The sequence below is a fragment of the Castor canadensis genome, chromosome 11 (assembly GCF_047511655.1).
Source record: "Castor canadensis chromosome 11, mCasCan1.hap1v2, whole genome shotgun sequence".
Taxonomy (NCBI): Eukaryota; Metazoa; Chordata; class Mammalia; order Rodentia; family Castoridae; genus Castor; species Castor canadensis.
The window spans coordinates 51,265,287-51,279,025 of record NC_133396.1 but is presented as its reverse complement, the minus strand read 5'-3'; the positions used below and the strand labels follow the sequence as shown (position 1 = coordinate 51,279,025).

The 13,739-nt window shown below is 52.5% G+C and overlaps 2 protein-coding genes across 5 annotated transcripts; one reads left to right on the top strand and one right to left on the bottom strand.

Moving 5' to 3' along the window:
• Positions 1–5,011: 5,011 nt before the first annotated feature.
• On the top strand, positions 5,012–10,086 carry Mapk7 (mitogen-activated protein kinase 7). Of its 3 annotated transcripts, none has more exons than XM_020184557.2 (7): positions 5,012–5,154; positions 5,438–5,674; positions 6,291–6,456; positions 7,151–8,229; positions 8,336–9,015; positions 9,355–9,488; positions 9,627–10,086. In XM_020184557.2, the coding sequence occupies exons 2-7, from the start codon at positions 5,443–5,445 to the stop codon at positions 9,778–9,780; spliced, it is 2,445 nt and encodes an 814-aa protein (XP_020040146.1). In that variant the 5' UTR covers positions 5,012–5,154; positions 5,438–5,442; the 3' UTR covers positions 9,781–10,086. The 3 variants fall into 3 exon arrangements, with proteins under 3 accessions (XP_020040146.1, XP_020040145.1, XP_073902789.1); XM_020184556.2 differs by having other exon boundaries at positions 5,376–5,674; XM_074046688.1 differs by lacking the exons at positions 5,012–5,154; positions 5,438–5,674; positions 6,291–6,456 and adding an exon at positions 6,463–7,064.
• Positions 10,087–10,208: 122 nt separating this feature from the next.
• On the bottom strand, positions 10,209–13,467 carry Mfap4 (microfibril associated protein 4). 2 transcript variants are annotated; one of them, XM_020184567.2, is made up of 6 exons: positions 13,321–13,464; positions 12,975–13,053; positions 12,564–12,718; positions 11,823–11,919; positions 11,565–11,747; positions 10,209–11,196 (listed from the first exon to the last, which is right to left on the bottom strand). In XM_020184567.2, the coding sequence occupies exons 1-6, from the start codon at positions 13,324–13,326 to the stop codon at positions 10,949–10,951; spliced, it is 768 nt and encodes a 255-aa protein (XP_020040156.1). In that variant the 5' UTR covers positions 13,327–13,464; the 3' UTR covers positions 10,209–10,948. The 2 variants fall into 2 exon arrangements, with proteins under 2 accessions (XP_020040156.1, XP_020040155.1); XM_020184566.2 differs by having other exon boundaries at positions 11,565–11,919; positions 13,321–13,467.
• Positions 13,468–13,739: the final 272 nt, after the last annotated feature.

Genomic DNA, 13,739 nt, shown 5'->3' with positions numbered 1-13,739 from the left:
CTTTCCTGTTTTTAATAAGATGCAGAACACAGCTTCAAGCACCGTAAGTGCCGTTGGACACTTGGCCTGTGCTGGGGAGGCAGGTAGGGAGTGGTGGGGCCTGTGACAAACTGGAGAGACCATGCCCTTTCAATGGCAGGGTTCCAGCCCAGTACTTCCATGGGGAAATGCAGGTCTGATGTTGACAGATTTGACTTTCCAAAGAACCCAGAAGTCAGATTTTTCTGGATTGGGATACTCCCATTTTTAACACAGACAAGTCATTTCAAGCTTTGAAAAAGCACCGTGTGGGTCATTCTCTCACACTGCTGTTGGGTGTCTACCTTGGCATAATCCTAAAGGACAGAAACTGGCATCAGCTAGTAAAGTACAAGTGCGATGTCCTTTAACTTGGCACTTCCACTTCCAGATGCTTTTCCTGCAGATTCACTTGCAGTGTGCAAAAGGATGTGATCAAGGAAATGTATTAAAGCCAGGCATTGGTGGCTCATGCCTGTAATCCTAGGTACTCAGGAGGCAGAGATCAGGAGGATTGTGGTTCAGAGCCATCTTGTGTAAAAACTTCAAGAGACCCTATCTCAAAAATACCCAACACAAAAAATGACTGGTGGGTACTGCGCCTGCCTAGCAAGCATGAGGCCCCGAGTTCAAATCCTAGTACTGCCAAACAAACAAAAAAACTCAAAGAAAATGTATCACAGCATTGTTCTCAATAGCAAAGAATTTGACCTAATCTAAATGTCTGCCTCTAGGAACTTGATTAAAGAGGTTACATTTGTAAAGGAATACTGTGTAGCTATTAAAAAAAAAAAAGAATGAGCTGGTTTGTCAGATGTGACACTCATAGCATAAGTGACAAATGGCAAAACAGAGAAACTGAACTTCATCAAATTTAAAAGCTTGAGTGCAACAGAAGGCACTACTGAGGTGTACAGACAGCCCACAGACTAGCAATACATATTTGTAAATCATGTATCCAGTAAGGGGCTTATATCCAGATATGTCAACAACTCTTACAACTTACCAATAAAAAAGGCAAATAACCCAGTGGACAAAGGATTTGAACAGACATTTCCCGAAGACGAAATGGCCACCACTCCCCAAAAAGATGCCCAACATTCTTAGTCATTAGGGAAATGCAGATGGAAACCACAATGATGCAGCACTTCACACCCACTAGTGAAAGGAGGAAAATAACAAGTGGCATGAGGATGTTGAGAAACCGGAGTTCTTAAATATTCAGGAGAGGCTGGAAATGGTACAGCGGCTGGGGAAACAGCTTGGCAGTTAAACACAGACTTTCATATGGCCCAGAAATTCCACTCCTCCGTGTAAGTCCAGAACTCACAACACGTGTCCTTGCAAAAACCTGTACACGGATCAGCATTAATTCATAAAGACAAAGAATTAGAAACAACGCAAATATCCACCAATTAATGAATGGGTAAACAAAATGGAAAATTATTTAGTCAATAAAAGTAGAGTATTGATACATAATAGAATACAGGCAGATCTTCACAACATGTTAGGAAGTGAAAGAAATCAGACCCCAAGGGCACATCTATATGAAAAGTCCAGAATAGACACAAAGTAGTTCAGCCATTGCCTAGAGCTGGGCAGAAGAATGAGGGGCGATTACTAGTGAGTTTCTGCTTTTTGGGGTGATGAAAATATTATAAAACTAGGCAGTGGTAATGGCTGTCCAACTCTGTGAACATACTAAAAAACCTGAGTTATACTCTATAACATGGTTTTTTTTTTTTTTTTGGCAGTACAGGCATTTGCGCTCAGGGCCTTACACTTGCTAGGCAGGTGCTCTACCACTTGAGCCACTCCCTAGCCCTTTTTGCTGTAATTATTTTTGGGATAAGGTCTTCTGTTTTTGCCAGGGGCTCGCCCTGACTGTGGTCCTCCTACCTGTGCCTCCAGAAAAGCTGGTATGGCAGATATAAGCATCATGCCCAGCTTGTTGGTTCAGATGGGGTCTCACTAACTTTTTTGCCCAGGTTGGCCTTGAACCTTACTCTGCTTCCCAAGTAGCTAGGATTATAGGCTTGAGACACTTTGTCTGGCTAAAATGGTGAGTTTTAAGGTATGTGAATTATATGTCCAAAAATCTGTTATTTTTTTAAACAAAGAGTGAGGGACCGCTTCAATTATTGAATGGAATGGTCTTTGGGAAAGACCATTTTTGCTACCTTTTGTATACAAATAGGAGGCAGTGTTAGAAATATCTTTAAGATATTGGGGTGTCATGAGAGAGACGACACTACTCAGAAGTCAAAAGGCAAGGCAAAATTTACTTCTGCAGAAGGGTGCACACCAGGAAGTCTGGGAGGTATACACACCAAGCAGGAGATCTGCAGGGGTTTTATCTGACACCTTGCTGTTCCTCTCCTGCCCTGGATTAGGCAGATTCTGGGGCTCACAGTCTACATGGTTGGCTAGTTAGAAAGGGGCCACATTAGGAGAGGCCTTTGGGAACAAAGAAGTTTCAGAGAAGCAGTAACTGGTTTTGGTTTTCATGTCTGGAACCAGGGCATCTAGCAGAATTCCTGCCCCAGCCTAGCTGAGGATAAAAACCCTTTGTTCTGAATAGAAACTTTTATCACGTTAAACAGAGTCCATAAAGCCAGCATATGGGAAGCAAATTTCTGACTAAGAAATGTTAGTGAGACTACCATTTGTAACAGCAGTGATTACTGATTAAATCCTTTGACAGAAAAGACCCAACCTAAGTTGATTCTCACAGCAGGTACAAATTATTTGTTTGTATTGTATTTGTATTGCTTTTTTCCACTGGCCACCTAGAGGTGGGACAAAGTTTTTCACTTAAAATGGAAAATTCTGAACCTAAGAATGCGTTATTCAGCAATCTTTTTTTTTTTTTTAAAGAAGTGGTTGTGTCATATGCAACAAATAATTCAGTAAGGCAAGAACTGAAGAATGCTCCTTGGATTTGCCTATAATTAGGTCATTGGTGACTTTTCCAGGACAGAGTCAGGGATATTGAGGGCAGAAGCAGAGTAGCACTCAGTAGATGAAGTAATTGGGAATTAGGGAGTTTTTGCCAGGGAATGTGGAACTGTTTGCAGTTCATAAAGTCAGACAAGATGAAATAATTACAAAGTATTTAAAAGATACACAAGTTTCTAGACTCTTCTGGTATTTTGCCTTTTATTTCTGGATCAGACAGAGGTCTACTTGATCTTCTGAAAAAAACAAAGAATGGTGTTTAACAGGTCTTGCATCCTCTGCTTATGCTTAGGGACACTGCAGGGTTTGAACTGCACATATTTCAGTGGCAAGAGACTGTCTTATTTATCACCTAAAAGTAAGACGTAAAAAGATAGATCTTGGTGACAGAAAGTGCCCATTTCTCATGAGTGTGATTTATTAATGCAAATGGTGTAACATAATCTGGCTTTTTTATGCTGTCAGAAAAATGTGAAACAAATTTATAGTTCAACCTTAACTCAGTAAGCGTATATGATCAAGGCCTGTCTAAATACTAGACATGTATTTGTCCTGGAGCTTTCCTAATACTCCAGTATATTTTCTTCTGATGCCAAGTTTTAAAAATTATGTGTCTTAAAATTCCGTGCAAAACTCCCAGAAGTATGAAAAATAAAAACAAAACAAAACCCCCCAAAGTGTTAATACTAGAAAAGGGGAGGGGCTTCTGAAGGACTGGTCATGTTCGGTCAGTTTTTTTTTTTAAGTCTGAATGTAACACGTGTGTATCATGTGTGAAAATTTATTGGGCTGCTTATGATATGTGAAACTTTTTGTATGCGTTTTTATAAAAAGTAAAAAACAAAACACAACAGAGGATATAAAAAAAATGCAGGCTTACCAAAATTCATTTCTAGTCTGGATCTACTCTGAGTCTTTAGTTTTCGACCCGACAAATAAATGGTCAATCTGGCACTCAGTCCCGATCTCTCCTACTCACTGGTCATGATTCAAGGCTGTGGACAGCCTGTGTCCCTCCACTTCTGGACCTCCACACTTTTGCTAGGCTGCAAACGCTCTCTTTGTCATCTCGCTTGGTGAAAATCCAGCCATCTTTGGCGATCCAACCCCAAACCACTTGTTCCTTATAGCCCCGTCCGAGCTCCCTGCAGAAAACCTTTCCTCCTAGAGCACACTGCCCAATGCGCTCACCTCGGCTTCCTGGGCACTGAGCCGCAAAGGGACGGTGCTCCATAGAGAGGCTACGTGAGTGTATGAACTATAGGGCTCTGGTTCCGCCGCTGCCCAAAGCGCTATCACCAGACAGCGAAACGCACCGAACCAACACACCCAGGAGTATAGAAACCCAGAGCCACGATCCAGGATCGACGGAAGCCGCATGGCCAGCCACCGGAAGTCAGTGGCGGCTTTATGTCCGCCGCTCTAGAATCCCGGAGGACTGGGATCTCTGTGGTTGGACAAGACGGGTCACCGTCTACCGGAGATGATGCATTTCCAGAACTCCGGGAACCAAGAAATCGCGGGGGTGGGGGGGGGGTTGGGGAACAATCCGCCAGGCGTCGAGGGCCGTTAGGCAAGAGGGGCCAAAAGGAGGAGATTTTCGGGAGGTGGTTGCCAAGGTAACATTCCCAGGCATCTCTGTCTCTCCGAACGTCCTGGCTAGTCCCAGAGCTGGCGGGACAAGCTGTGATTGGCCGTAGGAGGTAGTGCCGATTGACGGGGGCGCGCGCGCATACGTGCAGGGGCGTTGCCCTCCACTGGGCTTCCCCGGGCTGCCAGTGCGCATGTGTCAGAGGATGGTGCCGAGCGTGCGAATCCAGGAGAAGTGCCGAGCACCCTTTGGGCGGCTCCCGCGGACTAGCTGGACAGCGGCGGGCGCGCGCGCGGGCAGGAGTGGGTGTGGCTTCCTCGCTCCTACCTCGCATTGGACACAGTAAACCGAAGGGGTGGGAGCCTCCGCGGAGGCCGCTCAGCGGTTGGCTAGAGGCTGGAGAAGGCGTGGTCTTGGGGGGCGGGGCTGGACGGGGGGTGGGGAACAGGCTGCGCTGCGTGCTCCGCCGAGGTGGTAGCGGTGGCCCTTGAACAAGTGAGTGAGTCTTGGAGACCCTCTCCGCTGGAGACGGCGCGCTCTGGGACTCCCAAAATCCTCGAGGAGGCGTGGGGGCGAGGCGCCATTCGGTGAGTGTGGCCTGGAGGAAACCCGAGTGCCCCGCCCCTCCCTTTCTTCCTGGACCGCTCCGCGCCCTCCCCCACCTCGGACCCCAATCTGGTCTCTGGATTCCGACTCCCAGTGTAGGATGCCTGCTACGTGCGAGCGTCTCTCTCTTCCCTCCCCCACCCCCCCATGGCCACGATCGGTTTAGGGAACTTGGAGATTTTCTGGTTCTGCTGCTCCCCAGCCCACAGGGAAACTGAGGCCCACGGGGCGGTCGGGCCCCTCCTCATCAGCGTCTCCACACAGACACCATGGCCGAGCCCCTAAAGGAAGAAGACGGCGAGGATGGCTCTGGGGAGCCGCCCGGGCCGGTGAAAGCAGAACCCGCCCACACCGCTGCCTCGGTCGCGGCCAAGAACCTGGCCCTGCTCAAAGCCCGCTCCTTTGATGTGACCTTTGACGTGGGGGACGAGTACGAGATCATTGAGACCATAGGCAACGGGGCCTACGGGGTGGTGTCCTCTGCTCGCCGCCGCCTCACGGGTGAGCTTCCTGAGCCTCTGGTGGAGGTGGAAACGGGTTCCCAGAGGCAGGGAGGAACCGGCCTGGGCTCCACCAGCCAGGAAGGAAAGCTGCGCTGTGGCTTCTGGTTCAGCTCAACACCAAGTGCCAGCTCCTAGGGAGGCACTTTTCTCATCCTGTCGAACTGCTTCCTCAGAAAAGTGACAGTCCCGGCAGACCAGAATAGAGAGCCCCCCACCCCCGTTGGTGTCCAAAAGAGAGGTGTGTTCTAGAACCAGAGACTGGCACAAGGGTTTGGTGAGGAACATCAGAGATGGAGAGAAAGTGTAGGGAGAGAGAGTGACCTCAGGCGTTAGAGTCAAGACCACCACTAAATAGCTGTGCAACCTCCAACAAGTCACCAGGCCTATTTGCCTCATCTGTAACTTTGAGCTATTAATACTTACCTCACAAGGTAGTGTGAAGGTAAACTTCCGTGATGTACGTAAAGTGCCTAGCACTGGGTTTGGTACATGGTAGGTACCTACTTTATGGTAACTGTTGCTTTTTGCACCATACAAGGGCACTGTTAAAGGGACCTGCAGTTAAGGGTACCAAGGTACCCTCTGGTGGTATCTGCCTTTTCCCTGCTCCTCAGGCCAGCAGGTGGCCATCAAGAAGATCCCGAATGCTTTTGATGTGGTGACCAATGCCAAACGGACCCTCAGGGAACTCAAGATCCTCAAACACTTCAAGCATGACAATATCATCGCCATCAAGGACATCCTGAGGCCCACTGTGCCCTATGGAGAGTTCAGATCTGTGTAAGGAGCTGGATGGGAGAGGGTGGCATAGCTGGGACCATTTCAAAACCCAGGGCCATACTGCTGAAGTTACGGAAGGACAGGTAAGCCTGATGTGAGTCAGACTGAGAAAATTCCCATGATTCCACAACCAGTGCTACTCTAGGACATTGCCAGGGACTGTGGTTATTCCTCAAGAAGAGTATAGATGTTACAGTTTTACAGGATCTCAGAACATAGAATGGTAGGCATAGGATGATCAAACTGCATCCTCCTATTCCCATACCAGACATTGCTAATCGATCACAGAACTCTTTCCTGTAGAAGACTTGGTTTCTATAGGAAACCACACCTGGAGAACAAGGAAAAGGTAGATACCTTGGAATGGTGCAGGCCCCTTTCAACACTGCCTTTCCTATCCTTCAAGCAGCCACTACCAAACAATGGAGTCAGCTCTAAAACTGAACCTTCTGGCCAGCCCTGGTATAGTTGAACCCCATCTTTTATCTGATAGAGAAACTGGATCTGGGAAGAAAAGAGATTTAATCAAGTTCCTGGAAAAGTTGCAGAGAATCTTGAACCTGGCAGTCTTCTTTCATGCTATGCCATTAGCTCTTTGGGGTCCCAAAGTAAGCCCATTACCTGTCTAGATTTAAGTGATGCTGGTAGGGATGTTGGTTGCCAGCCCATGCCTCTCACCTCTTCTCAATTCCAGCTATGTGGTGCTGGACCTGATGGAGAGCGACCTGCACCAGATCATCCACTCCTCACAGCCGCTCACTCTGGAGCATGTGCGCTATTTCCTGTACCAGCTGCTTCGGGGCCTCAAGTATATGCACTCAGCTCAGGTCATTCACCGTGACCTCAAGCCCTCCAACCTGTTGGTGAATGAGAACTGTGAGCTCAAGATCGGTGACTTTGGTATGGCCCGTGGCCTGTGTACTTCCCCTGCCGAGCATCAGTACTTCATGACCGAGTATGTGGCCACTCGCTGGTACCGCGCCCCTGAACTCATGCTTTCCCTGCATGAGTACACGCAGGCTATTGACCTCTGGTCTGTGGGCTGCATCTTTGGTGAGATGCTGGCCCGGCGCCAGCTCTTCCCAGGCAAAAACTATGTGCACCAGCTACAGCTGATCATGATGGTGCTGGGTACTCCATCCCCAGCTGTGATTCAGGCTGTGGGAGCTGAAAGGGTGCGGGCCTATATCCAGAGCCTGCCACCACGCCAGCCTGTGCCATGGGAGACTGTGTACCCAGGTGCTGATCGTCAGGCCCTCTCACTGTTGGGCCGAATGCTACGTTTCGAACCCAGCGCCCGCATCTCAGCAGCTGCTGCCCTTCGCCACCCTTTTCTGGCCAAGTACCATGACCCTGATGATGAGCCTGATTGTGCCCCACCCTTTGACTTTGCCTTTGACCGTGAAGCCCTTACTCGTGAGCGCATTAAGGAGGCCATTGTGGCTGAGATTGAGGACTTCCATGCTCGACGTGAAGGCATCCGCCAACAGATCCGTTTCCAGCCTTCCCTGCAGCCTGTGACCAGTGAGCCTGGCTGTCCAGACATTGAGATGCCCAGTCCCTGGGCTTCCAGTGGGGACTGTGCCATGGAGTCACCGCCACCAGCCCCAGCCCCATGCCCTGGCCCTGCTCCTGACACCATTGATCTGACCCTACAGCCTCCCCCACCAGCCAATGAGCCTGCTCCACCGAAAAGAGAGGGTGCCATCTCAGACAATACCAAGGCAGCCCTCAAAGCTGCCCTGCTCAAGTCCTTGCGGAGCCGGCTCAGAGGTGCTTCATGGGTGTGGCAGTTGGCTGGGAAGTGGGGCGGTAAGTGGGTGACTAACTTGGACAGGGCCGCAAGCTCTTAACCTTTCCTCTACCAATTTCCCTCCAGATGGCCCCAGTGCACCCTTGGAGGCCCCTGAACCTCGGAAGCCTGTAACAGCCCAGGAGCGCCAGAGAGAACGGGAGGAGAAGCGCCGGAGGCGGCAAGAGCGAGCCAAGGAGCGGGAGAAGAGGCGGCAAGAGCGGGAGCGCAAGGAGAGGGGGGCTGGGGCCTTGGGAGGCCCCTCTACTGACCCTCTGGCCGGACTGGTGCTTAGTGACAATGACCGAAGCCTTCTGGAGCGGTGGACTCGCATGGCCCAACCCCCTGCCCCTGCCCCTGCTCCAGCTCCACCCCCTGCTCCAACCCCAACGCCACCCCCAGGGCAGTCCACTAGTCCTCCACCTGGCCCTGTAGCTCAGCACACTGGTCCTCCACTACAACCTTCAGGCCCCGCCCCTGGTCCTGCTCCCCAGCCTGCCTGCCCACCCCCTGGTCCTGCTCCCCAGCCTGCTGGCCCTCCTGGATCTGTCACTGTACCTGCTCCACTCCAGACTGCTACCTCCACTAGCCTCCTGGCCCCCCAGTCGCTTGTGCCACCTCCTGGGTTGCCTTGCCCCAGCGCCCCAGGAGTTCTTCCTTACTTCCCATCTGGCCCACCACCTTCAGATCCTGGTGGGGCCCCTCAGCCTTCCACATCAGAGTCACCTGATGTCAGCCTGGTGACCCAGCAGCTGTCCAAGTCACAGGTGAGAGGACAGGCCCAGGCCATGAGGACCCCTGAACCTGGGCCCAGGGAAAATGGGATCAGGAAGTTGTTTTTGTTCATGAAAACTGAACAGATGGAGTTTTACATCTCTGAACTTGTCCCCTGGCTCATAGAAGGAGCATAATATTAAGGAAGAGATTGTTGGGAGACAGGTAAGATACTACCTGGAAGACGCTCGGCCCGGAGATCTGCTGAGTGCCACTGCGTGATTGATGGTCAGGGATATCTGAGTGGTTAGCAGCATCAGGACAGGATGCTCTGCACACCTCGTGCTACCCTTGCTAGCACCTGCCTTGTAACCTACCATCATCCCCTGCAGGTGGAGGACCCCCTGCCCCCTGTGTTCTCAGGCACTCCAAAGGGCAGTGGGGCTGGCTATGGTGTTGGCTTTGACCTGGAGGAATTCTTAAACCAGTCTTTCGACATGGGAGTGGCTGATGGGCCACAGGATGGGTAAGATGGCTGGACTGAGCTGGAATGGGCTCTGGGAGGGGCCCTGGGGCAGGAAGAGCTTGCCTGTGGGATTGTGCCAAGCTGGCCTAGGCTAATAGCATCCCTCCCTCCCCCATCCCTGATTCCCTTTCTCTGCAGCCAGGCAGACTCGGCCTCACTCTCAGCCTCCCTCCTTGCTGACTGGCTTGAGGGCCATGGCATGAACCCTGCTGACATTGAGTCTCTGCAGCGTGAGATCCAGATGGATTCCCCGATGCTGCTGGCTGACCTGCCTGACCTCCAGGAGCCCTGAGGCCCACAGCTTGTGCCTTGCTGCCAGGGCGGACCCAGCTCCCAGGCCCAGGGGAGCATTCCTGAGGGCTGCAAGCCCTTGACCCAGCAGGTGAGGCTCAGTTGGATTATTTTGCAGATTCATCTCAGACCCACCCTTCAGCCTTAAGTAGCCACCTGAGCCACCACCGAGCCATGAACAGGACTGGGAGGCCCGACTACCCCTGGGCAGTCCTTTACAGTATTGTATTTTTATTATTATTGTAATATTATTATGCAGTCTTTTTGCCATCAAGATGAGGCCTGTGAAATATAAGGTTCGCTTTTACATCTGACTCCAGGTGTCATTTTTGGAGTTGGGGTCAGGACACCATCAGCAGGGGTACAAGGACGAGTCAGGGACCCACATTTGGGGGCCAAGCAAATGTTTGTGTACACAAAGCCAGTTCATCAGGTCCTGAAGGTTTATTGAGACCTCCACTTCCCACCCACTCCCAGCCCCACAGATTGTTCTCTGCCCCCTTGCATAGCCACACTTCAGTCCCTGGGACAGGTGGGGGACCTCGTTTCCATGCCTACCTTGCCCATGGCTATTGCAGGGTGATGTGCAGTAGCTGTAGTGAGTATTGTTTTGGCATTGAGCATTGGGACACCAGTTGGGGGAGCTGAGTAGGTGGGTGAGGGGGAGGCCAAGGGTGGGAGGAACTCTGGGAGCAGCCAGAGGGAGTGCTGAGGTGTAGTGGTGGCCACATAGGAGTCACTGACGTACGCTGAGAGTGCTGGATAGAGTGCTTGCTCGGTCTAAGGGTAGCCTTAGATGAGCAGCCCACCCTAAGGAAGCTGGCTAAGATGAATGCAAAAGCAAGTGCCTGGGAGGTGGCGCCTAGCTTCAGTTGTTGAGACAGGGTGAAGGCAACTCAAGAGTTCCATGGAACCCCGCCAGGTCCAGGCTGGGACAGCTGTACCTCAGAAAAGGCTTGGGAGGGAAGGGGTTGCTGAAAGCCTACCCTCAGGTGGACAGGAGCAGAGCCTGGCTTAGAAATGGTCACTCTAGGTGTGTGATGGGGATCAGCTGTGGCTGGGAGTTGCAAGGCCTCCGTGAGAAGCTGGTGCTCAGGAAGTGGCAGAAGCAACACACTGGGCGATGGGGACGGAGGGCACTCATGGAGGGGAGAGACGGGGCCCGTCCCTCAGGCCCGGCGGATTTTCATCTCGGTGCGCTTGAGGGAGTAGTAGAAGCCCTTCCACTGGGCCCAGTTGATGCCATTGGCATAGGAGAGGTGGGAGCCACCCAGGTAGAAGCCGTTGAGGTTGGCGAAGTGGCAGCTGCGGAACCAGAAGGCTCCGGAGGAGAGGGCTGCGCAGTTCTGCACAAAGAGGTCCTGGTCCCGGTCGAAGGTAGAGAACTTCTGGCCACTGTGGTAGGACAGGGAGTCACCTGGCAGAGGGGAGGAGGGATGAGCTGTTGAGGCAGGGAGTTGAGCCCTGTGCCTGGCAGGGAGAAGGTGACAACAGTGATGAGTGACACTGAGGGACATCACATGGCATCCTGGCGGGATGAGGGCACCCTCCCTGAGTCAGATGCTGGGTAGATGGGCCTCTGCTGTGAAGAGAAACAGCTGCTCTTCCACAGGGCTGCCTGGAGCAGGGCCAGGGTGGCTGCTCCTCAGGGCCAAGGCACAAGCTGACTGGAGCTGGTCTGGAGCCAGCTGTGGTTCTTCCAAACCCGGGAGGGTTGCAGGAGGGGCCAACGGGGCAGGGCCAGCCCTGCTTCGCCCCCTGTGGGAGAAGCTGTCAGGAGGGTACCTGCCCCGCCGTCCTCGAAGCCTGCCACGTAAAGGGTGTAGCCGTCCTCCTCAGCACTGACCGCGTTCGGGGAGATGGAGAAGTCCACGTACTTGGCATAGGCTGTGTTGTTCTCAAAGTCTTCCAAGTCCACTCGCAGCTCATACTTCTGCTTCAGTGTCAGGAGGTGCAGGTTTTGCAGCCCTAGGGACAGGTGGTAGCTGGTCAGCAAAGACCTGGCTGTGGGGCAGTCCCCCTCCCACCTGGCCCCTGCCTTACCCAGCCAATACTCCCCATCCGCTCGGCCAAAACCCAGCTTGTAGTCATTCCAGCCCCGGAAGAAACTCACTGAACCATTGAATCTCTTCTGGAAAACCTGGAGCCGAGAGAACAGGGAACTGGACCATGGAGGGTCCAGAGGGTAAAGGTCTCACCCCACCCTGGCCACCCAGGCCTGGACACTGATACTGAGGCTAGTTTGTTAAATGACTGAATGAGGGAAGAGTTGGAAGGTTGCTGAAACAAGATGAACACTGGCACCAGGCCCCTCGTTGAGCAGCTGTTGTGTACTGGCACTCACCTGGGATCTCCATCAGGTCCAGCTGAGAGACAGGAAAGGGAAGATGTTGGGGGGATAGTCGGGGCTGGAGTGTGGCTCAAGGTAGAGCATTGCCTAGCATGCATGAGGCCTGGGTTCTATCCCCAATACGAAAAAAAAAAAAAAAAAAAAGTGGATAAGGCAGGGTGCTCTGCTAGAGTTCAGGTGTCTGGTGGTGAGTCCTGGTCTTAGCTGTGTGACGTGGGGCAAGTTATTTCACCTCTCTGGGCTTCAGTTCCTCTAACAAAGGTACCTACCTCCACGATTTATTCAGTAGGTTACATGCATTAAACTACTGAAGCACTTAGAATTAAATGTTGACAGCTGCTCAGAAACTCTGCCTTGAGTATAACCCCCATTTTAAAGATGGAGGTGAAACTCCCGGTTACACAGATAGGCCTTTGTCCCCTCCTCCCACTCACCGTCCACTTGCCGCCCTCGGTGGTCATGTCACAAAAGACAGGCACCGGCACGCTGGGTCCCGATGGATAGATGAGGTATACACCATCTGCCTGGTAGCCTTGGGCATAGATGTCATCACAGTCCAGGGGTTGCTGAAGGCAATACTTCTCCAGTGCTGGGGGTGGGGACAGGGAGGAGAGAGGGACAAAGTCGTAAAGGACACCTCAGCACCCCATAGTTTGTCCCGGGAGCCAGGAGATTCTGTCATGAGAAATCTTGATTTCTTCCTTTGAGTGCTCGATCATTTTATTCACCTGCCCCACTTTAGAGGGGGAAACTGAGTCCTGCAGAACTGGAGAGCCTTGAGAGCCAGGCCTCTTTTTTGTCCAGCCAGGTTGCGTCTGGGAATGGTGGTGGGGAGGGCTGCTTACCATCTCCCCGGATCCCAGAGGCCTGGGGGATGCAGGGAGGCGTCGAGAGAAGCAGCAACAGTGGCAGGGCCAGGAGGACCTGGTGACAGGAAATAGGGTCAGTACAGCCCCTGGCCCCAGCCCCAGGGCCCCCTTGCTCTCCTTCTGCGTTTGTGCCATTACCCATGCCGCTCACCCCCTGCCTAAAAGCCTTTCCCTGCCCTTTGCCCCTCTTTCTCTTTCCACTTTCAGGAACAGGTCCAACACCCTTAGGCTTTTCAAGAGAATCCTCTGCCTTTGTAGTCCCCTCTCTGGCAAGTGGCCTTCATTCCCCAAGGCTAGGAGCTCCCCACCCTGGGCCCGGTACCTTCATGCTGTCAGTTCACTCAGAGAGGCTGGGTGTCTGCGGGCCCCAGACTGCAGCTGCCCAGAGTTATGTGCTGGGATCCCAGCCCGCCGCCCAGCTCCGCCCCTGGAGCTGCAGAACCCCCCCTCCACACACGACTAGCAACCAGGGCCAGCTTACACTGTCAGGGGCCAGGGGACCACCTGGGTCTCATTAGGCCTGTCGGCAAAGTGCTGCAGACCAGACGTTGTTAACTCCCTGCTGGCTGCGACTGCTCGCTGGATCCCACTCCACCACAGGCTGGCTGGACCTGGGGGCCTCCTGGCACCCCCAGCTGGCCCCAACCCACCCTCTACTTCCTGACAACTCCCCCCCATATGTCTGTTTCTTCTCTCCCCCTCCTGTCCTGGCCTGATTTCATCAGCCCTACAGAGGAGGGG